This window comes from Orbicella faveolata, unplaced genomic scaffold (genome assembly GCF_042242905.1).
Source record: "Orbicella faveolata isolate gen_17 unplaced genomic scaffold, um_ofav_v1 contig_35, whole genome shotgun sequence".
In the NCBI taxonomy this organism is placed as follows: domain Eukaryota; kingdom Metazoa; phylum Cnidaria; class Anthozoa; order Scleractinia; family Merulinidae; genus Orbicella; species Orbicella faveolata.
Window position 1 is genome coordinate 8,134,638 of NW_028301564.1, and position 23,602 is coordinate 8,158,239.

General features: G+C 38.8%; 1 protein-coding gene, 2 non-coding genes and 1 pseudogene across 3 annotated transcripts; 2 read left to right on the top strand and 2 right to left on the bottom strand.

Moving 5' to 3' along the window:
• Nucleotides 1-5,511: 5,511 nt before the first annotated feature.
• On the top strand, nucleotides 5,512-5,584 carry Trnaa-agc (transfer RNA alanine (anticodon AGC)). Its single transcript has one exon. It is a non-coding gene; the product is annotated as a tRNA-Ala (tRNA).
• Nucleotides 5,585-10,644: 5,060 nt separating this feature from the next.
• Nucleotides 10,645-11,154, top strand: LOC149102962 (uncharacterized). Its single transcript, XM_089273265.1, has one exon. The coding sequence runs from the start codon at nucleotides 10,645-10,647 to the stop codon at nucleotides 11,152-11,154; it is 510 nt and encodes a 169-aa protein (XP_089129391.1).
• A 2,063-nt stretch (nucleotides 11,155-13,217) lies between these two features.
• Nucleotides 13,218-15,690, bottom strand: LOC149102963 (uncharacterized; annotated as a pseudogene).
• Nucleotides 15,691-20,896: 5,206 nt separating this feature from the next.
• Nucleotides 20,897-20,970, bottom strand: Trnan-guu (transfer RNA asparagine (anticodon GUU)). The gene has a single exon. It is a non-coding gene; the product is annotated as a tRNA-Asn (tRNA).
• Nucleotides 20,971-23,602: the final 2,632 nt, after the last annotated feature.

Below are 23,602 nucleotides of genomic sequence, written 5' to 3' on the forward strand. Positions count from 1 at the left end.
TAAGCGATTGCAGCTCGCTAAGTTTTCTTGTGTTAATGGCGGAATTTCCCGACTTTTCTCTTCACCTTTTCGACGTCTAAACTTTCAAATGGAGTCTTCAGCTAGGTTTCCAGAGATAGATGCTACTGATTTACTCGAGATGAGGGAGAATAATCAGAACAAGAACACTCAAAGAAGCAAAAATCCTGTGTTAAAGTGTTTGACCTGTGACGTGCTGAGCAAAGCGAAGTGAGAAATACTAACTACTTAATAACCGAGAGTCAGGTCGTTACGGGAAAATCTCAAACTGAGGCCTTGCCGTATTGACCGAACGATAGCGAGGTCAATACGGTAGGCCGAGGTTTGAGATTTTCCCGTAACGACCGAACGGTCGAGGTTATTAAGTTGTTTATTATATGGCTCATTAATTAAAGAAAAGAAAAAAATTATTCGAGCGGAAGTCGTCAATACATCCGGCGATGCGCGCGTTTACCGATTCATTCATCGTCTCAAACCCAGGGCAAAACTACACAGTCAGTGAACTTAACGTATTCCGTGAAAAACACACATTTCTTTACGGGAAAAGTGGTTGTCACAGCCTCAAAAAGGTATTTTAGTGTCGGTGCACAACTTGATGGGGGAGTTTTTCCGCCTTTTGTGGCGAAACGTCAACGCATATAGAAAAGACAAAGTGCTTCAAAATAGTCCAAACCAACGGTCTTTCGGTGAAAGAAAATACTAATGCTTCAGAATGTACTGCTTAGAATAACTCGATCTCCGCATTCGCTTTGGACAACATAGCTTCGCCTTCTTCATTCTGGGATTTATGGATGAACTTTTCAAGCCTTATGAACGTCTAAAACTACCTGCAGTTATCAGAAACACTGCTACCGACAGAAACCGCCCGATTGTTTACATTTGATGATCGTGGAAGCTGATTTACACTTGCTTGTGTTCAAGCGAGGGAATCTATTTGATGAGATCTGTTGTGGAGTTCATGATTTCAGTAATTGTTGTGACTAAGATGATAACTTATAAGTTTCTTCGTGGTGTTCTGCTCAGGATGCATGACAGATCTGCCGATGGTTTTTCACTTGGTGATTTTTGCTTTACCAGACTTGGTAAACTTTGATTGTTTTTCACCAGTGAAAAACGACTTCTATATAAATTTTGTTACGGAAAATTCTCTAAACTTTTAGCTACTCGGATTAAATTTACTTGCTCTTACTGTTTTTAATCGGCTTTCATCGTTTCAATGCGCTTGAATTTTCAGAGCTGGGCTCTTCCTAATTTGCATAACCCGTAATCGGCCCGTGGGCATTACGGCTGCATAATGACCGCTCAGATCTCGTTCTTAGCCAATCAGAACGCGCGTTATATCGACCACAAGCCAAAGCCACATAATAATGTACTTTAGAGGATAAAAAAATATTTGCCTTGTTCATCTCTTTTGGATCCTATATAATTAATAGGTAATAGGACTACATGCTTGTCCAATTTGGAAAAAAAAAATTCCTCGGACTGCCAAATTGGACGAAGCCTACGGCCTCGTCCAATTTCGGCTGTCCTCAGAATTTTTTTCATCCAATTATTTCCAAATTGGACAGCATGTAGTCCTATTACATATACTAATGACCATGCATTATAATATAGATAGGACCCTGCGCACGCTCTGATTAGTCAAAAACCCATGCTTTTTACTCTGATGATCAGAGTATAAAGAATAGAAAAAGCATGTTTTATTGTTTTTCGCCTGTAAAATCTATATCTTAAAGCAAATGAAAAAGCCTAAGCCTTGTATTACACTGTGATAAAACACTCTGGACATTCGAGACCACTCGAGAAATCTACATTTCTACATTTCCCTCGTGTTCTCAAATGCCCATCGTGTTTTATCGCGGTGTAATACACGACTTAGGTCGCCGGTTCGAGCCCGGCCGGAACCATTCCTTTTCATTTCTTTATTTGACTTCTGCAGTTTTTTTTTTATAATTGTACGTCTCGATTTCTTTATGGACTGTTTTACGGCAATGAAAATATACTCAAGTAATAGTAATCTTGTCAAGTAAACTAACCACAATTGAGGGATGTCAAAATAAAATAGAAGATTTTGCTGCGCCATTTCAATTATTTAGTAGTTATGTTTCTGTTGTAATCTCATGACAATAGTAATATTAGGACAAAAATTCTTCCAAAACTAGTCATTTCTTTTATCTAAGACTCTGATTTTCATGTAACAATCGGAGGATTAGCCCAAATGGTAGAGCGCCCGCTTTGCATGCGGGAGGTACCGGGATCGATACCCAGATTCTCCAAAAGATGTTATTTCACTCTAACAGACAGAATTCAGATCAGGAGTGATTTTTAATATTATTTGGCAAGTTATTTTCTTCCAAATTTTACAAATAACAGTAAGTCTTTTTAATTGTTGCGTTCGACGAAGTGGAATGCAAAGCTAATTTTGACCTGTGGCTTTTCAGAGTTGGTGTTCCTGTGCACGGTTATAGGCCGAAAAAAACACATTCCTGTAAGGACACCAAAATGGCCACCCCGCTTGATTTTTGCAGGGCCATGTCACGGCCAGTAAACGGGTACCGTTTAATGCTAAGACATGTGATAAGACATGTGGCGAACATGTGAGTATGTGAGCAGGCCATGTGAGCTCGTCTTTCCGATGGATCTTTCTTTGACTTCTTTCCATTCAGTCGCCGTACGCTTCGCTATCATGTGCTCTCAGCGTTAGATTTTGGCGAATTTGAACGCTTCGACGGTAGCATTTATCGAAATCTGAGGGAGTTGTCCTTGTTTTTTAACACCACTTGGCTTTGGGATGATGACCGTGGGAACAGCTACATTTTGATTGCATTTGTTGATTAGTTCCAGTCGCGACAGATAGCTCAATCTTTATCCGGTCGAAATTTTACTATTTGGAATCGGTGGAAAAGTACTCTGAAGACAAGATCCATAAGACTACTTTATTCATCAGGAGAAATACTCGAATTAGTCGCACGGAGTTTGTTTACGATAAACGACCACGCGAAACGAACACGCGATTGCAAATGCTAGCTTAGAATAATGTACGTAATTTAAATATTCTCTGAAACTTGAGAGTCTACAGAAACTGGCAGCGTCACGCAACATATCAACAAATCGTGACCTCTTCACTAGCATGAACTTTCACACTATGCATATCTGACTGTAAAACCTCGGTTGTTGTTGAAAAAGTTGAAAGTCAGCTAGTGAAATCATTTATTTACGGTATATATATATATTAAAGTGAGAGCGTCGAACGAACTCTCGTAATCTCTGATTACTACTAGTTTTAAATTAGTTAATGTGGTGTATTTCAATCTCTTTTTTCATTTTCGGTAACACTTGAAGAAAACTGGTGACCTGTTTTTCAAAATAGCCTTGCAATACCAAAGGCATCTGTACAATGGGGGATTAGCTCAAATGGTAGAGCGCACGCTTAGCAAGCGGGAAATACCGGGATCGATACCCGGATTCTCCAAAATCAAGATTTTTGCTACCCATGTTAACATTTTTTTGGTCTTTTCTTTTCTGTTTGCAGTTCTTTTTTCCTCATTTATCTGCTCTTAAAACGCAGGTAGTGTGCCATGACTTCCTGCACAAAATCACTGTATTACTCATCATCAGTATTCACTGTTTTAGGATTCTCCACTGTCATTCGGATTCTCCAATTTTTTATCATCGATTTGTCGTTAGATATTTGTTTATTATTGTTATATTTTAAAACGTGCATTAAATTTTCTGCAGGAAACCGTGAAAGCACCATACTCTCGATGTTAAGCAGACTTTCATTGAAATATGTTTATTGAATGCGATCATTATTTTCTTAAATCTTTAAGAAGAGCTGGCTCACTGGTGGCGGAACCCAAGTACGGCTTCTTCGGCACAAGGTGTCATGGCGTCAGTAACAGCGCGCCAAAATCCCTAGTGGGAAAAAATGGCGGCTGTACATTTTACGACAATGGATGGCGTACCTGGATTATCAAAGTATTGCAACCTTTGTCGCTGTATTACATTAATCCTATACGCTAGGTTTAAAGCTTTAGGAAGTTTTCTGCACGTTTTTGATGAGCGTCTCTTAGGGATTTTGACGCTAAGAACGATTGGTAAATGCACTAGTCGCCATTTTGTTGCCCACAGTGGATGTTTTGGGATAATTTTTAGATCGGTTTTCTTATCGCGACTTCGACATGAACCCACAAGCTTATAGTTTAAATTTCATCGTGTTTAGTAAGTAATGATTATTCATTCATTCATTCCAGATTCTTAGCAAAGCTGTCGTTGCCTTCAGTTAATTTTCAATCTTCTAATTTCTGCTCTGGAAACAGGCTGTGAAGAGAGTCACACGTGCTGTCATCATGCGCAGTTTTTTGCTTCACTAATAGGACAACCAAGTACAACTCTATTAGGATGTTTATACTACTTTTTTTTAAAGCAGTTTAAAAACACCCTTTTCTGTTTTGATAAGGACTGCACGCAAACAATAGCAAGCCAAATTTGTGTTTCTCTTTTTGCTTTCTTTACGCGGGAAATGTTTCTTTGCTCATTTAAAAAAGACATTTCCAGGGCAGCAGATATTTATTAAAATATGTTCAAAGAAGGCTTAGTATATGGTAAACAAATCAAAGGGAGAGTTTAACAGTTCAACGCAAGCCCTAGCTTTTGCGTAAGAATGAAGTATCTGTTTCGCTTACTTTCTTCGCTTTTCGTCTTTCACTCGTTCGTTCAGTTCTTTACATGCAATAAGCCAGTGATAAAAAATGCCAAAGAAATCGATGCTGTTACGACTTGAAAAATATTTTGACAAAATAGTAAACATGGGACCTAAACGGGAGTCGAACCCGGGACCCGAAGCGAGAATCATACCACTAGACCAACAGGCCAGAACAATGAATAAATACTACAAACTACGGTAAATCTGGTTTAAAACAGGTTAATTCACCAGTACGTTACTACCTTCACGTAGAGCAACATCAAAAAAATTAAAGTGTGAGATTTTCTGGATCAACTTATGAATTCTCTCGCCTTATTTTGTTGTTTCTTCTTTCTTTCTTTTTTAATCAAAGCAACGTGCAAATAACAACAAAAACAGAAAAGACAGGTACTGCATGGGCCGGAATTATTGGGATTTTTACGCTACCGTACGAAAAATCTTTCATATATTACATAGCATATAAGTTTCTGAATTTGTAATTTCTAACCGATCAAATTCAACAGTACCACTATTTAACCGTAGAATTTTCTGTTCTAAGCGCAAAATAGGTCGGTGAGTTTACTTCTGTTCAAAAACAGAAATCAGAAACAAATCAGTAGATAGTGTTATCTTAGCTGGCTTACTTAAGCAAGAAGATGGTCCGTGTGAGGGTCGAACTCACGACCTTGCCGTTATCAGCACCAAGCTCTTTATTCTCGTTGCTGTCTTAATTAGTATGAGCTGTCATACGAAAGCTTGGGTACAGTGAGATTGAGAAACCGCTTAGCAATTAGGCATCATGAGCTTCCGGGGAATTAGCTCAACTGGTAGAGCGTCCGCTTAGCATGCGGGAGGTACCGGGATCGATACCCGGATTCTCCAGATTGTTTTTTTCCTTCAAAATCAATATTTTCCCAGATTCAACAACTCTTTCTTATGTAAATACGGGTGTATGTTTGCAATTAAAAAGTATCACCTTTGGGAGACCCTCAGTCGGACCTGTGTGGTGCTTGGCTTTTGCTTACATAGCAAACAATTAAAATCGTGATTCGAGTGGAACATAACATCAGTGAATTAAAGCGTCTGCATGAATAAAATAATAAAATAGCTTTACTCTCCGTCCATTATCATCATCAAATAGGAACTGAACCTAAAAGACCTAAAACTCAGTATAAATTTGTTAAGAACAGCATGTAATAGTAGGCTGAACCTTAGGCTATCTTCAAATCGATGGCGATCTCTAACATCAGTCGGTAATTACATTTACCCTTCATATATGAAGCAGCAGATGGCAGTCTGAACACAAAACTGATTCTCGCACGTGGAGTAAATGCTGTGTTTGTTTTAATCTTTCGCCCTATAAAATAAATACTAAGTGACTACGATCGGCGCATTTTCAATTAATTTCCTCTCCCCGGAGAAAGCAAAATTAATATAAAAACTGCCATCGCTGTACCAACTACCGAGCTGGATTAAAAAGGTTTACGAGATTCCATTGTTAATCAATTTCATTCTCCGAAGAAGGATTCAATTTTTTACTTGGGCGTATCCCAAAGGGAGCCCAAGTTTAAAATTGCCCGTCATTTTTGTTTGCGTTCAGTCACAAATCGCCGTCTGGTCTCTAAAGCGCATGCGTCACCTGTGCATGCGTACAGCACTTGGAATTTACAGAAGTTGTCGTCGTGAAAAGTTAGCACGGATTCCATTATTTCTGGGGCGATGAAATGATATACAAACGAAAACACCGTTCGAGGTAGACCAACACTAAAGGACATTAGGAGTTTTCGGAACGGGTCGGTCTGCAAGCCTTACGAGAGATCAATTTACGAGCGAACATTTTGAGTGAATTTATCAAGAATCATGTTATACCAAAGGAGCCATCAACCGCGGCTATCAACTCTTTAACTTGATAAAAAGCATCTTCGTAAGCGTCATCGTATGATCGTGAACCGAGTAGAATCCCAGTACGCCTCAAAAACGTCTGAGTAACAAGAGCAGAAAGGTTAGAAAATTTGTATACGAATGTATCTGTTCGAGTACTGTACGGGTCCGCAAATGATCCCAGGACCGCAAATGATCCCGGACCGCAAATGATCCCCAAATTGAACCGCAAATGATCCCTGACCGGAAATGATCCCCATATTGGACCGCAAATGATCCCGATCAAAAAATAAGGAATGGCATATTTATATCAGAGGAAGGTGAAAACATGTACAAAAATTATGAACTAAAAAACATATTTTATCATTTTACAAAAAAAGATATTCCACAGTTGCTGTTTTGTTCTTCGAAGGGTACAGATCGTTTTCACTGTCACGCAATAAAAAAAATAATAAATCGAAACTGACCAATGGAAGAAGCTAAGAAATTGTGATGTACCCTAAATAAAATAACTAAATAAAACACTTCTCCAAGTTCTAGGCCTGTGCATTTCCCCAAACTTCAGATATTCGTCGTAAATGTTTCCCAGAAATTTACAGAGCCCAGTAAGAAAACGCCATGTTGGTGTACCGTCATGGTACACCAATATGGCGGCCGGAATATAGTGTAAACATCTGGAACTTACTTTGGCTTTCTAGGCCACTGATTATCAGTACTAAACAAACAAGCATTTACATAAGCACTTTACCTAATGCTCTAACTTCTAAAAAGGCTCAAAATCATGAGATAAGTATATATTTTTCAACAAACTCAATCGTAGCCTTGTGTCACGCAACCTCCATAACCCTGAAATTCAAAATGCTCTGGTTTCCAAACGAAGCACGCTAATTGTAAACAAATTTAAATATACCGCGTCTTATGCTTGATGAGGATAAAAGCCCATCATGTGAAGACGACCTATTGAATTAGAAGTCTTAGAAAAACACATACTTGTAAAAATTCTCGAAAACCCGGTGGCGATAGCATCAAAAATTTATCAAGCAGCTAATTGTCAAAACGAAGAGGAAGCCTTGGCCTTGCTTGGTCATGAAGCTGAACTTCATAACTATAGCTTGGAATTTTGGCTTCTTAGAATACTCAAGTAGTCATTTCCGAAAAATTAAAGCCAATATACGACCAAGGAAAAATTACAAAATAAATTTGTTCAAATTTCCAGTGCTACACACTAGGTGTTTTACAGAGTGATGAAGCGTTGTTGGCTTGTACGTCTACTCAGGCGACAGCGTCTTCTGTAATAGTTGCTTCATGGTTAGATTTTAGTTTAAAACTTTAGACGAGTGGCGTCAATGGCCGATAAAATGTGATTTAACTATAACATCGAAATATCAAGGTTTAACAAAGGAAGATATAATCATAATTTTACTGACAATTGTAAAGAAATGTAAGCCAAGTCGTGTTTTGATGATTGAGTGATGATGTTCATAACATCGTAGTTAGTATGTGTAATCAAATGGTTTTCTCGTGAAATTAGGACATAATTTCACTTGCGTTTTGTCAAAATCCTAATAATTTCCCGAGCCTTTAGGCTCGGGAAATTATCAGAATTTTGACAAAACGCAAGTGAAATTATTTCCTAATTTCACGAGAAAACCATTTGATTACCTTTTAATATCGTGGGTGACAAATTACTCTCACAACCGTAACCTTTTTTACTGGTTTATTCTATCGAAAACCGAGAACATTAAGAACAATATAGTTTTCATTTAAAGCATACATTATTGCTAAAGTTCGTAATTTTCTGAGTTTCTTCTCAAAAAATACCTTTCGAATTCTTCGTGTTTGTTCATAATGTTTCAAAATTTAGGCAACTGTCAAGTTTTTCTTAAATGAGTGGCTTTAATTCGTCATGAACAAATGAATGAAATGACAACAGCGACCGTTGAAATGAGCTGAAACTAAAGTTTTGCACGAGGCCATACAAAGTTTTGACAGTTTGTTTTGATGCGAAATTATCACTAAAAATTTACTTTATGGTCTAAGAAAACTTGCCTAAATGAAAGTCGAGCGAAAATGCACAAAGTTGAAAAACCTTCAGAGCTGGCAAGGAGCATGGTTGCGGACAAATAATAAATAACGGCTTGTTGTGCACAAAACGTTAGCCTGTCCGGCATGTCCTTGGTTTATCACCACATTACCGTGAGTTGTGGAAATTGTAGACGAGGCCACTGCTCACCGCTGCAGTGGACTGGATTAGCGGCTGAAGGGGAACTCGACTGGTTGTCTGGTTGAAGTGGATTTCTTTGCCATCAATGATGTTAGACAGCTGTCGCAGCTCTTCTTCGTTCCGGGAGTCGTAGGCTTCAACGCTTTGTTCTTGTCGATGAACAGTTATTGCTATTATTTCGCATTTTGGAACTCCCTTGGCCTTCAGCTTTCTGACAACCGTTTTCCGAACTGAGTGGTTCGATAATCAGTTTTAGAGATCCAGGTTCGTAATCGCTTCCGTCTTGTTTACACACGAAGGCGTAAAATCGCTCGAGTACTTCATCCAACTGTTCAGGAACAATCATCTCCAGGTTTCTCTCAAGGCTATTTTCGTCACACCGGTTCTCAAAAACCCTCACCCAGTTAATTGTGCTCTTTCGCGTATTTAAGTTTTAGTCGACTTTTTTTAATTCCGTAAATTCTTCAATGGTCACGGTCTTAAATCTCGACGCCATCTTGGCACTGATCGAGATACAAGAGATGTTGCCATAGCAATTTTGTAATTTCACATGTGAAATTATGAATTAACGCTGAAATTTCGCGCCAAAATTAAGGAGTGATTTGTCACCCATGATATTAGCAACAAAATTTAGTCGAAAGTATGAAAAAAAAAGAGTAAGTTGTAAGCCATTATGATTATAAGATGGCTTTAATAAAAACATCGATATTCACGTACGTCAATTCCCTATCCACACCATCCCACCATCCATTCCTTTCTTTATTTTTTAGTCGGGATCATTTGCGCTCCCTATCGGGGATCATTTCCGGTCCGGAATCATTTGCGGTCAGGGATCATTTGCGGTCCTGGGATCATTTGCGGACCCGTACAGTACACCTAAGTAAAACGCGCCGAGAAACTTGTTAAGTATAATAAAGATAAAATCTCGAACTAAACGATATTTTCTCGTTATTTTCTTGTAACAGAGCTATGTGTCTTTACAAGAGTGAAACCCATGTAGCGAATTATTGTACATTTAAGATGAAAGAAACTAATGTACATGTAGGTTGACCCCAGCAAAACAATTCTTGGCTTGCACTGTCACGCAATCCTGACGCAATAAAAAATTTATTCGACAACCATTTTGTGGATTAAATCAAGAAATTGTGATGTTATAGCAGATTAATAAGGATGACACTTCGTTAATTTCTAATTCTGTGCGTTTTCCCAAGCTCAGATATTCGTCGAAATATTTTGCACAAATTTATAGAGACGAGTACCTCCGCAGTACGCCAACATTGCGGCCGGAAAATAGTGTAAACATCTGGAGCTTACTTTGGCTATCTAGGCGACTGATTATCTGTACTGAACAAACAAGCATTTACATAAGTATTTACATTCACAAGAAACATAGATCAGAATTTATTGGTAATTATTTGTTCAATAAACATTGTTCTTCATTCAAAAAGCTTGAAGTACTCCTTAAACATACTGACAAACAGAAATTTACGGTGGCCCACAAGTGCACACCAACTTTAAATCACTCACACCAAATTGAAATCACTCACACCGAATTCAAATCAGTCACACCCAATTTAAATCACTCGCACCGAATTCAAATCACTCACACCAAATTGAAATCACTCACACAGAATTCAAATCACTCACACTAAATTTAAAATATTCACAACGAATTAAAATCTCACCATTTGATTTTAAGCTTCATACCAAATCCAAAATATTCACACCGGATTGGAATCTTCACACCAAATTCAAATTTTTACACGAAATTGAAAGTTGTACACCGAACGAATCACAGATTGGTCAGCAGCTGAGCCCACTTGCGCAGCAACGCAATATGGCGGGCTATGCGTCGGGGAACTTACCTCTTACCTGCGAGTTTTGTTTTGAAACTATTTTCCCTGATGACAATTACTGCTCCTTTTGTGGCAAAGGGCTCGATAAGGAGAAGCTTTTGATAAATATTATTTCAGGCAAGGATACGAATACGATGAACAGATACAAGTCCCTTGGTCTGCGTCGTAGGGGTGCCCATTTTGATGAAACAGAGGTTAGAGCGAGAATACAGCAGGAGCTTGATAGGTCTGGTTGTTTATCTGGTTATAGAAGCGTTTGGCACACATTGTGTCGCGAGGGTTTCACCATTCCAAGACATTCGGTTGAAATATTGCTAAGAGAGATGGATGCGGATGGTTGTGAGTTGAGACGTACACATCGACTGCAAAGGCGAACCTATGTCAACCCAGGTCCAAACTTTTGTTGGCATACGGATGGCTATGATAAACTCAAACCTCATGGTCGTTTTTTAGGGGCTAGGCCCCCTTGCTTGAAGCCAGTATTACACTAGCCCATGGCTTGTTTACTTAACAATTATTCCACAAGCTCCCGTTAGGGTGTAAAAAGGGTTACTGAATTTTCTGGACACATTTGTTGGTTTTCAGATCTTTGCGTAAACGTCTTGTTAATGCTGTGAAAAATGTTCCCTTTTTTGTAACATTTAAAGGTATCCAAGAGTAACTGTTTGTTATTGAGCTTTGTGCTTTTCGGTAAAATTTATATGCTTTTCTATTTGATGACCGAGTTATATTTTGTAAACCGTATCAAGAAATGGTCTATTGTTCCGACCCAACATCACGGATTAAGTATTACACAATAGTCCTTTTGTTATTAGTAGCGCTGAGGGACTTTTGCCGAAGCTTAACGAAAACCTCTCGACCTATCGGAAAGTTATCGGCATTCTACTCATTTGGTCAAGGAAGAAGCAGATTCAACGTTACAGCCGAAGACCTCGACCGCATTCTACCTGTTAGATGGTCAGAGCGAGCCTTCCGTACAAGTACTAAATGTGTCGTTTCCAGAGAGCAGCCGATGACAATTCGCTTCGCGAACCAGCGAAAAGTGACGGAGAGGCAAGCTATGGAAATTTAAAAAAAAACATAGCCAGCTATTTTCCATATAAATAACTGAGGTTTGAGAGGCAATCAGATAGCTAGAAATTCAATGACTGAGGTTGAGGATTTGTGGTTATTTTGTTGCCCAGCAAACAGAGCACAGGATATGAAGCACTCAGCATTATTATTCATGTCTTATGTAGTGAACAGCTTGTAGTTTGGTCTGATTCCATTATCAACTGAAAGCTCGTAGTCGGTGAGAAAACATATTGTGGCCACATGTATAACACTATTGGTAACCCACTTCACATCCCCTAGTGGCAAAATGAATCAGCTGGTGATTTTATCTCTTCCAGTCTTCGAGAATGAGTTCTGGGGGAGGAAACAACTTACTAGTGGATGCCTTGTTACAGCAATATAAAGGGTAACTTTAATAAGGTCATTTCATATTTTTGATGAAGTTACACGAAATAGAACAATTCGAAAATTGTTTAAAAGGCAACTAAATTTTATAGGTTTTTGTATGGTTTATCTACATGATAAGGCTAAACAAAACGGTATTCCTCAAGGCCTCTTTATCCAAATACTCAACAACTTACAAAAAGATACCACAACTGAGAAGCTGTAGATGTATTCTCCCTAAGAACATTTACAGCAGAAATCTTATGGACAAACGATACTACTCCAATATTCAGTCAACAAGACTTTCTATGAAACCTCACTTTAAACAGTACAAGTACATGCACATAGGTGTGGAAAGTAAATTAAGTATCCAAGGAAGATCCCAAATTGATGTTTCATAAAACTGTAGAACAAATGCCAGCCAACAATTTCATAGCATTAAATATCAAAGAAACAAAAAGCAAATTGGCTTACAAAATATGAAACTTCTAAATGTGAAACAATGTTAAAATATGAACTGATACTACTGAACCTTATTTAAAACAGTCAGCTGCTTGTTGCTGGGCTTAATTATCTGCCATCTATGAAGTAAAACAATGTCACAAAAAGTATGGTCTTAAGGTTTTGGTTTATCAGATGATACAAGTCTTACATGTGTACCATAAACACTGAGAGGCATCTGTGTGTGCACTCTACACTATATCTATGGCCTCCCAAATGCTTGCCCTTTGCAATAAGCTATCATAAAAACATGGCGAAATTCGTCGTAAGTACTCATGTGAGCGCTGGGAAAAGTTATTTCTCTCGAGCAAGCTCTAACATTGGGGAAACAAATCTTATGATTAGGATTGTTAGCAAAGCAATCATGATTAAAACTTGCAGTTATGACCAATTCTTCATAATTAAGAGGTCGATGTTTCTGTCCAGTAAGCCATCCCATGATGCCTGAAGGTTTCAGTTCAGGAGTTTCAAACTTTTCCATAGGCTGGGTTGGATGCTGGTCACTCTCTTTCAGAACTTCATAATTCCAAGTTACTGGTAATGTGATATTTTGCTCATCTTCAAGGCTAATGAGAAAGTCCTGGACGTGGTCCGTGATGCTTTCCTCAACTTGTCTTCATGAACTTCCTGGTGCGGAGTAGGTAGGCTGCACCAATGAGAATAGGTAGTTTGCATCGACTTGATCTTGTGCACCAGCTGCTTTTACAAACAGGGTCTTGCACACTTCTGGGTTAGAAAGAACAATCTTTGCCAGACCATACAACTGAAGGCCTCCATGAATTCCTTGATAATCACAACTTGCCTGGTAACAATACTGATGACAATGGACTGAACTATGTCGTCGACATGTTCCTGATTCATGTTTCCAGTGTATCCACGCTCAATTATCATTTCTTGATGAGGTGTCACATCTCACTAATTTGATTTATAACTGACTGGTCAGCTGCCGTAAGATGGGTTTCTGGACTGGGGTTCTTGGCATAAACGTTAGGATTGACAAGTAAATTGTAGACACATTTTTCAAGGAAGCATGGCGCGTCCCCCCTGGGCTAAACTAACAGCGGCAATTTGACCACAAGCTCTAAAATTTCCATTTTCATTTGAATGTGATAGATGGAATTTATTGGACCCCTTTCGGGAAACATTGTGTTGCCAATTACCTGAATCATTTGTGTCAAAAATTCTTTTCCCATAGCTCCACTGTCGATTCCTTCTTCTCCATGGTAACAAACTCTCAGAACATATTCAGCACTACTTCTGTTTACTTCTCGTTGCCACAGAGCTAGTAGCCTAAAGAAGGGTGCTCCTCGTCTTACCACCAAAAGAAGCTGTTTAGAAGAATTAACTCTATCTTGCACAGCTTTAACCACAGAGCCTGTGTCATTTAGAGAGCTTCGGTTTTCCACAGAGCTTAGGTCAGTTAGCGAGCTTGGGTTTTCCACAGAGCTTAGGTCATTTAAAGAGCTTGGGTGATCCGCAGAGCTTGAGTAATCCAGAAAATTTTCTTCATTGACTTGATTCTGTAACTCTTTGGCAAGTTGCTCATCTTGTTCGATTTGAAGCTTGACTGCCCTGTCACCTTTTCGATTATTGTCATGTTTACCATCCATTTCACTGTCAAATTTACCGGAACCTTGGTCATGCTCTAAAACACTATTTTCCGTAGCTGGTGGCGAATGCAACGAGAATTTAACTTTTTTTGTCACAACTTCTTCAGAATCATCACTGTCAGTGCCTTCAGTTTTGTCAACTGCTCGATGATAGTCATTACTAGAACAAAGGAAAAGGTTTATTTTGTTAAAATCCTTCCCCACTTTCTCTTGATATCTTTGCAAAGAAAATAATTCAGTGGAACCAGGTAAAAAAAAGAGCTTTCTGTCCATCTTCATATAACAGTTCATAGGAAAGTTCATCATCGTACAAATTACTGTGAAAACTTCATTTTTCTTCAGCCTTTTCACGCAGCAATGAATACTTAGCTGTGTTTGATACTCTCAAAACTAAATTTTTTCCTCTTAGTGGTTTTAGTGCACACAACTTTTCCTTCCATTCCAGCAAACCGCTGTCACGCGACGACATTTTCCAGATTCAACTTTCGTTAGCAGATGGTAATTTCGAGTTATTTTCTTTTTCTGCGTATTTTTCATCTTCCTTTCTCTTTTAATTCTACGTCCTTCTACTTAGGATGGTCTTGGAATGCCTAGCAAGGTTTAAAGTGGCGTTTAACACGCTATCCACGGCCGTATTGGCAAAAGAGAAGTGTTTCGCCGAAATAGCATGATAACGGTAAACACGGTAACTTTGAACGCTTTGTATAAGGTCAATATACTTTGGCCGAAAAATGTTTTTACAGAAACGTGATGTATATCCCTCCAATGTCTGATTCATCACTGTGACTGCTTTCAAAAGCGTTGAACTTTTGAGAAATAATTATTTTAAAATCAGCTCCAACGTTCCATCTAATTTAGTATGCAATATTTGAAACTTTATTTTTTAATCGTTTCGGCAGTTTTTTTATGTTTATCGAATGATATTGCATTAAAAGGCCTTTTTTCTTCAACACTGTGTAGTTTTCTCATTATTTTGCGTTGCAAAAGTAATTTCCGAACAGTTTTTTGCAGGGTCTTATTTTCGGTCTGATTTTGCTGCTATCAGACGGAAAAAGTTTGCGGCTCGATATTTTTGGTTTAAAGCGAAACTGAAACAAAAGAAATTCATTTTTAAATAGTATTCGGTAACCTCTACTTGGGAGATAAAAATCGGCCGATTTTATTTTTTAGCCGGAAATCATCAGTCGTTTCTTAGGCACAGGGCCTCTTAATGAGGACATCTTGTTCTTTGGTTGTTTTAGCTTCCTTTTTCTTAGCATCCTCAACCCTGGATGCCCACTGTTTTCCCTTAGCTGCTTTGAACTGTGCCAAAGATTTGACGGGTTTCGACTGGTTAAAATTTTCTGTTAAAGGTTTACTTGGCCCTGGTACAACACTTGGAGTCCCACCAGAGGTTTTGCTTGAACTTACTTTCCTGTTGGTTATTATCCAGGCAGTGAGGCCTGGGTTTAAATTTCGGCTCCGTTTTTTTTTTTTTTTTTAACCGCGCGGCCATGGGCCGAGCGCGGTTCATGGTTTACCCGTGTTTTTTTGGGTTTTTTTTCGATTTGTAGGCGACCAGACCCAAGCTTCCACTCGGCCAAATTTTGAGTCACGCAACCTGTGATGTTTACTCGCCAAAAGCTGTTGGAACATTAATACATCTCATCTCCGATACTGACTTTCGCGGGAAAAAAATTAAAAACCTAGCGCTCGTCAAAAATTATATTTTTTCAGCAGAAATTTCGCTCGGAACGTATACGTATTGATATTCGTTTGAATCATCGATGAAATGACCTTTTCCGGATATTTTTTCCTTCGGGGTCAACAAAAACCTCCGGTTACAAAATCACGCCGAACCCACACGTTGCAAAAAAACCTCTTGAAAACCCTGATTTCGAAGCGATATATCACTTAAGCGTTAATAGCTATCACTCATCGGCAGGCGGTAAATCTATTCCTTAACAATCCAGCTTTATCGTGTTAAAATTTCAGCGAAATCGAACAAAACCAGAATTAATTGGAATTTTTTTGTGACCTCACTCCCCAGACTTGACCTAACAAAGGAAGCCACGGTCGCCCAAGCAACCACATACACACACGAACATAACAAAGCCGACGTTTCGGCCAAAAAAATCCAGAATAATCGCCTGAGAGTTTAAACGTGAATAGGAACATCTTTTTCGAACCTTTTTCAACTGATTTAGACGAAAGACTGGCCTCGGCGGACTACAAAAAAGACCAAGAGAAAAAACAGAACAAGACAGCAGAACAAGCCGATAATATTTCATGGCGTGGCTTTCGATACGAAAACGAAAATACAGTTTACTTCTGGATAAACTCAGCCTTAGAAGCCAGCAACTGGTCCCAAATTACTTTCTGTATCCTTACAAATGTCCTGATTTCCATCTCCGAAAGATTTTGCCCCAATTTTGAGCAAATAAACATTTCGCCGAGGGCGACCGCCATTACGGTGGCTTGCATACTAAATTAGCTAACTTAACAAACTTCTCCCGAGGGGGGGATATGACAAATTTGGTTAGAATCGAAAGTAACGCCAATTTTCTGTCACGTTTTCAATCTGTGGTCACTGGAGTGACCAAAATCGATACATCGGTCGGGATAGGGTTTTTTTTTCATATGAATTGTGTGACTACTTTGCTAGCCCTTTACTCGTGGAAAACACCAATTAAATTTAATCATGACTTTTAAGAAAAGAAAGCTGTTGTTAATAGTGTTATTATTGTGTCGTTCATATCGTTCATGCCCACACATATCCCGAAAAAAGTTCTTGATTAAGACCATTACGTCATCGGAGATTTTTCAACGGCTACCACTGATGGTGCAATAATACAGTTTGTGTTGATCAAGTGATGTGATGTCTACAGTAAGAATGTCCACTGCGTTCCGACGGTAGTGCTAAGCGAACAGTTAAACTTTAAAAGCGCGGTTATAAGATCTAACAGATCTTCTTGTTTTTCCTCGTTCAGTCACAAATCGCCGTCTGATCTCTAACGCGCATGCGTCACCCCTGCATGCGTACAGCACATGGAATTTACAGAAGTTGCCGTCGTGAAAAGTTAGCACGGATTCCTTGATTTCTAGGGCGATGAAATCACATACAAACGAACACAACGTTCGCGGTAGACCAACACTAAAGGACTTTTTAAGCGTTTTCGCAACGGGTTGGTCTGCAAGACTTACGACAGATCAATTTACGAGCGAACATTTTGAGTGAATTTATCAAGAATCATGTTATACCAAAGGAGCCATCAACCGGGGCTATCAACTCTTCAGCTTGATAAAAAGCATCTTCAAAAGCGTCATCGTATGATCGTGATCCAAGTAGAATCCAGCACGAACTCAAGAACTTCTGAGCAACAAGAGCAGAAAGGTTAGAGAATTTGTTTACGAATGTATCTGTTCGAGTACACCTAAGTAAAACGCTCTGAGAAACTTCGTAAAGTATAATTAAGATAAAATCTCGAACTAAACGATATTCTCTCGTTATTTTCTTGTATGAGAGTTATGTCTTTACAAGAGTGAAACCCATGTAGCGAATCATTGTACATTTAAGATGAAAGAAACTAATGTGCATGTATTTTGACCCCAGCAAAACAATTCTTGGCTTGCACTGTCACGCAATCCTGACGCAATAAAAAATTTATTCGACAACCATTTAGTGGATTAAATCAAGAAATTGTCATGTTATAGGAGATTATTAAAGATGACACTTCGCTCTTTTTTAAGTCTGTGCGTTTTCCCAAGCTCAGATATTCGTCGAAATATTTTGCACAAATTTACAGAGACCAGTACCTCCGCGGTACGCCAACATTGCGTCCGGAAAATAGTGTAAACATCTGGAGCTTACTTTGGCTATCTAGGCGACTGATTATCTGTACTGAACAAACAAGCATTTACATAAGCTCTTTTCCTAGTACTTTAACTGCTGATTAGGCTAAAAATCACGACATAAGTATATGTTTTTCGACAAACGCGTTCGTAGGTCTATGTCACGCACCGCCATAACTCGGAAATTCAAAACGTCTCGCTTGCTTGAGAAACGCAAATAACAACGACAAAGGCTGACGAAAATACACTGAAACGTTTATAGGCTGATATAAAGACCTTGACTCTTTTCACGCCCTAAAGACCTGCAAACGTGTAATAAGCTATTAATCGATGACAAGAAATGCAGTCAAAAGCAGAAGAGCTTAAGAATGCCTGCCCCGATATAAATTCATCAAACGAGAAAAGTCGAACAAAGAAATGTCGTTGAACTAACGCGACAAATGTAATCCAGGGCGTTTATTTACATTAAAGTAATGTTTCAAAAGCGCTTTGTACTCTGATAAAATATGGGTTTTTGACCAATCAGAGAGTGCGCAGGATCCTATCTATATTATAATGGTCATTTATTCGCAACTTACGTTCCATATAGTTCTTGAAATTTTTCACTCGACTCTTGCGTAGATCTTAAAAGTAAATCCATCGGATAACACAACCAAAAAAATTCAAAGGGGTGTAATATGTGAAGCTTCGTTGAGCAATTTTCAAAAGTAATAACAAATTAAAACGTGCAACATCTGTAAGGCACCGATGGAATTTGAACCCATGACCTCCTGTTTACTAGACAGGCGCTTTAACCAACTGAGGTACGGTGCCCTACATTAGATAACCTCGTGTATTATTGTTTATTTGTTTACTTTTTAAAAATAAAACTAAAAAAAAAAATTTAAAAAAACATTGTTAATACATGTAGTACTATGTTGATCACATGTCCACTTTCACGCTTGGTAATTCGGCACTAAGATAGCTCAATACTTCTTAGGGTCTTCAAGTACCTCAAAACGTCCACAGCGGGAGCTTTCGTGGTTCATTTTAGCGTATTGAGCTCAAAAAATTATGACAGGAGATCATGTGTTGTTTTAGAATTGGTACCTCTTAGGGGTCCCTCAAGGACCACCTGGGCTTTGATTGGGCGTTTGAAAGGCGGGGTGCGAAAACTTCCAGAGCTCAAATTCTAAAAATAAAAAGATACCAGAAAGGGTTGAATCCTAGGGTTGGTATGGGAGATGGACGCTCCGGGTCATGAGCTCCTGATCTTACTTTATTGACGGGACGCGGAAAATTAATCAGCGGAGTTGGACTGGTAACTACAAGACTACACAGAACATTAATCATAATAATAAATGTTTAGCAGGGCGCATACTTCATCAAAGGTGTTCTTCATTGGGGCCCTGCAACTGTTCTCAGATGAGTTTACACATTGTGCAACAACATTTACACTAATCTCAACATGGAAAAGCATAGTATTAATTCCAAGTTTGAAGTGAACTTTTCTCTGCCAAATACTGTTTAAGTGGGCCTACTAAGTGAACTTAGTCAACTGGTGAGGTTCCTTAAAGAACAAGTTCGCATTTAGCGACTATAGGTTCACGCGCCTTGTAGCCACAAGATGGCAGGATTCGATGTCCCGTGGAGAGAAATGTTGAATTTTTTTTTAACTGCCGGCTTCCTACCTTTTTTTTTTAACTTTCTATCTTTATTGATAGCAAATATCTTTTTTTGTTTGTTTGTTTTCTTTAACTTCCTACCTCGATTTTCTGTTTATTTTTGGACAATGTGGAGATAATTGTAAATAAAATCTGTTTCTGGAAAGAAAAGTAGGGGTCACCAAGCTCGTTAAATCCAAGCACAGCTATAGCAGTGGCCATCTGCCCTATCATTGTTCATTTTAGTACTTAGCGCGCGCACTTGATACATGACGTGGCTCACTCCTCATCCTCTCCTGATACCGGCGAAATGTTTAAGCAACCTGCCAAAATACTCTTCACCCTCAAAGATGTTCTCATCATGCTATACGATAATAGGGGTTAAGGTTCTGGATTGCTTGGAATGGATTAGTCAATGTCATCATCTCTCTTTTTCGCCAAATTTTATTAGCAAAACGTATAAAAGAAATTGATTAATTACTCCATTTAAAATACCTTGGAACACAGCAAAAAGAATAGAAAAGTTTAAAACGATGGGTTTGTCGTAGGAGAATACAAAAGTTGAAATTGACATTTAACACAAAAACAAACGCTATCCTTGTTTTAGCGTTGGGCAGAGGATCTCAACGGAGTTAACCGTCAAATGGTCAAAACATAAACCGTTAACCGTCTAAACCGCAATATTTTTACCGTCAGCCGTCAAATGAGCAAGCCAATATTAGCCGTCAAATGTCTCAGATATCCTTAATTAAGAACTAAACGATTGTCTAGGGGCAAGGTATGCTGTTTATAAAGCAACGTTTTAATATATCACAAAAAGTATGCTTATGTTCAAGTCCTTCAACTTCTAGTCACGGGAGCAGGCGATTAATGCCGGCGGTTGTAATAAAGGTGATGTAATTACGTTAATAAGACAAAGATTTCAAGAGTAAAGACCCAGTATTGAATGCACAAATTATAGTACTAATTGGATTATTCAAATATGGACAAATTTGTACCATTTTATGAACACTTACGGCCAAATTTCCTTTAACCGTCAAAAAACCAATAATGATAACGATCACGATAATAAAGGTTTATTCACATCACATCCGCGCAGTGGCTGTTTGTTTGAGAAGACGTACTAACATGCAATACAACTAAAAATTACGCTAACAGGATGGACTCTTGACGCTAACTATATAGAAATCAATTATGAAAACAGAAAGAAGCGTCCCCGGGTGGGCTTGAACCACCAACCTTTCGGTTAACAGCCGAACGCGCTAACCGATTGCGCCACGGAGACTTCCATGGAGGGAATTTGTACGATTTTCATCAAGTTGAATTGTTTGGATGAAATTTTAACTTGCGTAAGGTTTTTGCTACATTATTGTATCTTGCTCGAATGACATGAAAAGCGAAAAACCAGGGAATTTGGATAGTAACTGCCTGAGCCAATAAGCCAACGAATAACTGGTGTTATATAGTACCAGTTCAATAGAGAGAAATAGGTTAAGACCTTTCTCAAATAAATATTCAACCACGTTTGGCCTCTTGGTCTAGTGGCATGATTCTCGGTTAGGGTGCGATAGGTCCCGGGCTCGACTCCCGGAGAGGCCCTTTTAATACTCTTTTATTGATGAACACGACATCAAAATGAAACAAGCTACAATGGCTTATGTGATGTCACAAATGCCATATGAAACAGTGAATTACCTTCCCCCTTTAAAACAAATTTCTTTTATTTTTGTGCAAACAATTGTAACTGACCACAATGAAGCCTCTTTACATCAGAATATGGCTTAATCAAGTGTTTCTGTTGGCATCAGTATTTTTCAAACTGGTACTTTCCAGCCCCCGGGAAGGGGGGAATACTGCCATATATATGGCTATATAGGTAAGTGCCGCAGTAAAGGGTATGGTTTTCAAGCAGTTTACTCTAGCATAGTGTATATAAACCAGAGCGTTTGGGTCTAGAATAGAGTATCATTTGTCGAGAAACTGACCAGTTGGTTGAAGATTTTATCTAAAGTAAGGAAACCAGGAATTGCCACTCAAAAATATAAAAAAATTGAAATCGGCAAGTTTAGATTTTTGCAACTCAGCCTCAACAGCGTCCAAAAGATGACTATCATAAAACACTACTGGATATTATTAACGGGGTCCCAGCGCAACATCCCCACCCAGAAATTTCTAAAGTACCCCCCTCCCCGGGTTTTTAGCCACATGTAGTAAAATTATAGACAAAGGTAAATTTGATCTAGTCCTTTTGTTTTGTAGCGATCAAAAAAAATCTATAAAAACAGGTTTTTAATTGAAATAAAGGTCAAGAATTAGAAAAAGAGAAATCAGATAAATCAGATAAAAATCTTAAGATAGTATTTTCCAGTTGATTTAGTTAAAAGAAATATTGGTCCGTGTGAGGGTCAAACTTACGACCTGAGCTAACGGACCAGACACATTGACCTCAGTGCCGTCTTTTATTAAGTTATTCTGCCTTTGTACAAGAAATTGACCATAAGTTGGGTCCGGTGAGATATAGCAAACGCTTAGTGGTGTCAGTTATTTTGATAGTCCATTGGGCGGTGGCCGGCAGATTATTCTTTCTATGAGATACTTTAATATCTTTAACAGATATTCAAGTATGCAAATTAAAATTTGTCTGATAGTTGTAGCTTTTCAATAAAAATTAATTCCACACACTATATATAGCCTCAAAATCAAGTTTATAAATATATCAATGGGGGCCTTTCATTGAACACTGCCGTGAGCAGCTTCATTGTATCAGAAACGAGCGAAAAAGAACAACGCTTGGTTTGGGTGAAAAGATCAAGTCAGGGTTATTTTCTTCCTCGCGCGCGTTCCGAACTGTGTGTTTTGGCTCTCCGAAATAGGCTCACCGAAGCAAAAGTAAATGGTCTGCACTGCGTGAAAGCCAAAATATTCTAGAGTATTCTAGACTCGAATATGTGATTGTGACGCAAGAGAATCCTAGAGTATTCAAGCCGCACACATCACGTGACGTATACCTGGAATATTCGTGTCGAATATGGTGGAATACGCTCCGTTCATAATCGTTCGAGGATTTTCGTTAAAGTATACCACACATCTGTCGTACTCCTAGAGTATGATGGCGAAGCCTTTGTAAAAAGAACTTCATAAAAGAATGTAACAGTTCGGTTGCATAGCATTCTCCTAGAAGCAAAATTTAGACTATGAATTCAAAGTATGTGCGATCTGCGAGTTTATTCGTTTATCCTCGAATACGTGATCTTGACGCTAAAGCTATAGAATTCTAGAGTATTCATGGTGTGTACAACCGTGACGTGGACCTGGAAAATTCTTATCGAATATGGGCATACGGCAGGAGCACGACCGTGTATTCGTTCGTTGACCAGAACAATTTTCTTTCTTTTGGGTGGGTTTTGTTAGGAATCCAAAGGAATTAAAAAGTTTGTTAAACTCGGCAGTTTGAACGCAGTTTGGGGGATATACAAGCTTTGGTATGGGTCCTCAGTACTTCACGTTGGCGTCAGTATTCGATCACGAATACGTTTGATACTTCGCATGAGTCCCGTGTCCCAGTCGAACGCCACAGAACACTTGAAGTGTGTCGTTTAGAATACCATAAAACCTCACGTATGCCTCAGTATTCAAACATGAACACGTTTCATATTTCGCATGAGTCTCGTGTTCCAGTCGAACACCACAGAACACTTGAAGTGTGTCGTTTAGAATACCTTAAAACCTCACGTATGCCTCAGTATTCAAACCTGAACACGTTTCATACTTCGCATGAGTCTCGTGTCCCAGTGGAACACCACAGAACACTCGGAGTGTGTCGTTTAGAATACCTTAAAACCTCACGTATGCCTCAGTATTCAAACATGAACAAGTTTCATACTTCGCATGAGTCTCGTGTCCCAGTCGAACACCAC

Bases quoted from the DNA above. Each gene is read 5' to 3' on its own strand.
- LOC149102962 (XM_089273265.1), top strand. From the start codon at position 10,645: ATGGCGGGCTATGCGTCGGGGAACTTACCTCTTACCTGCGAGTTTTGT.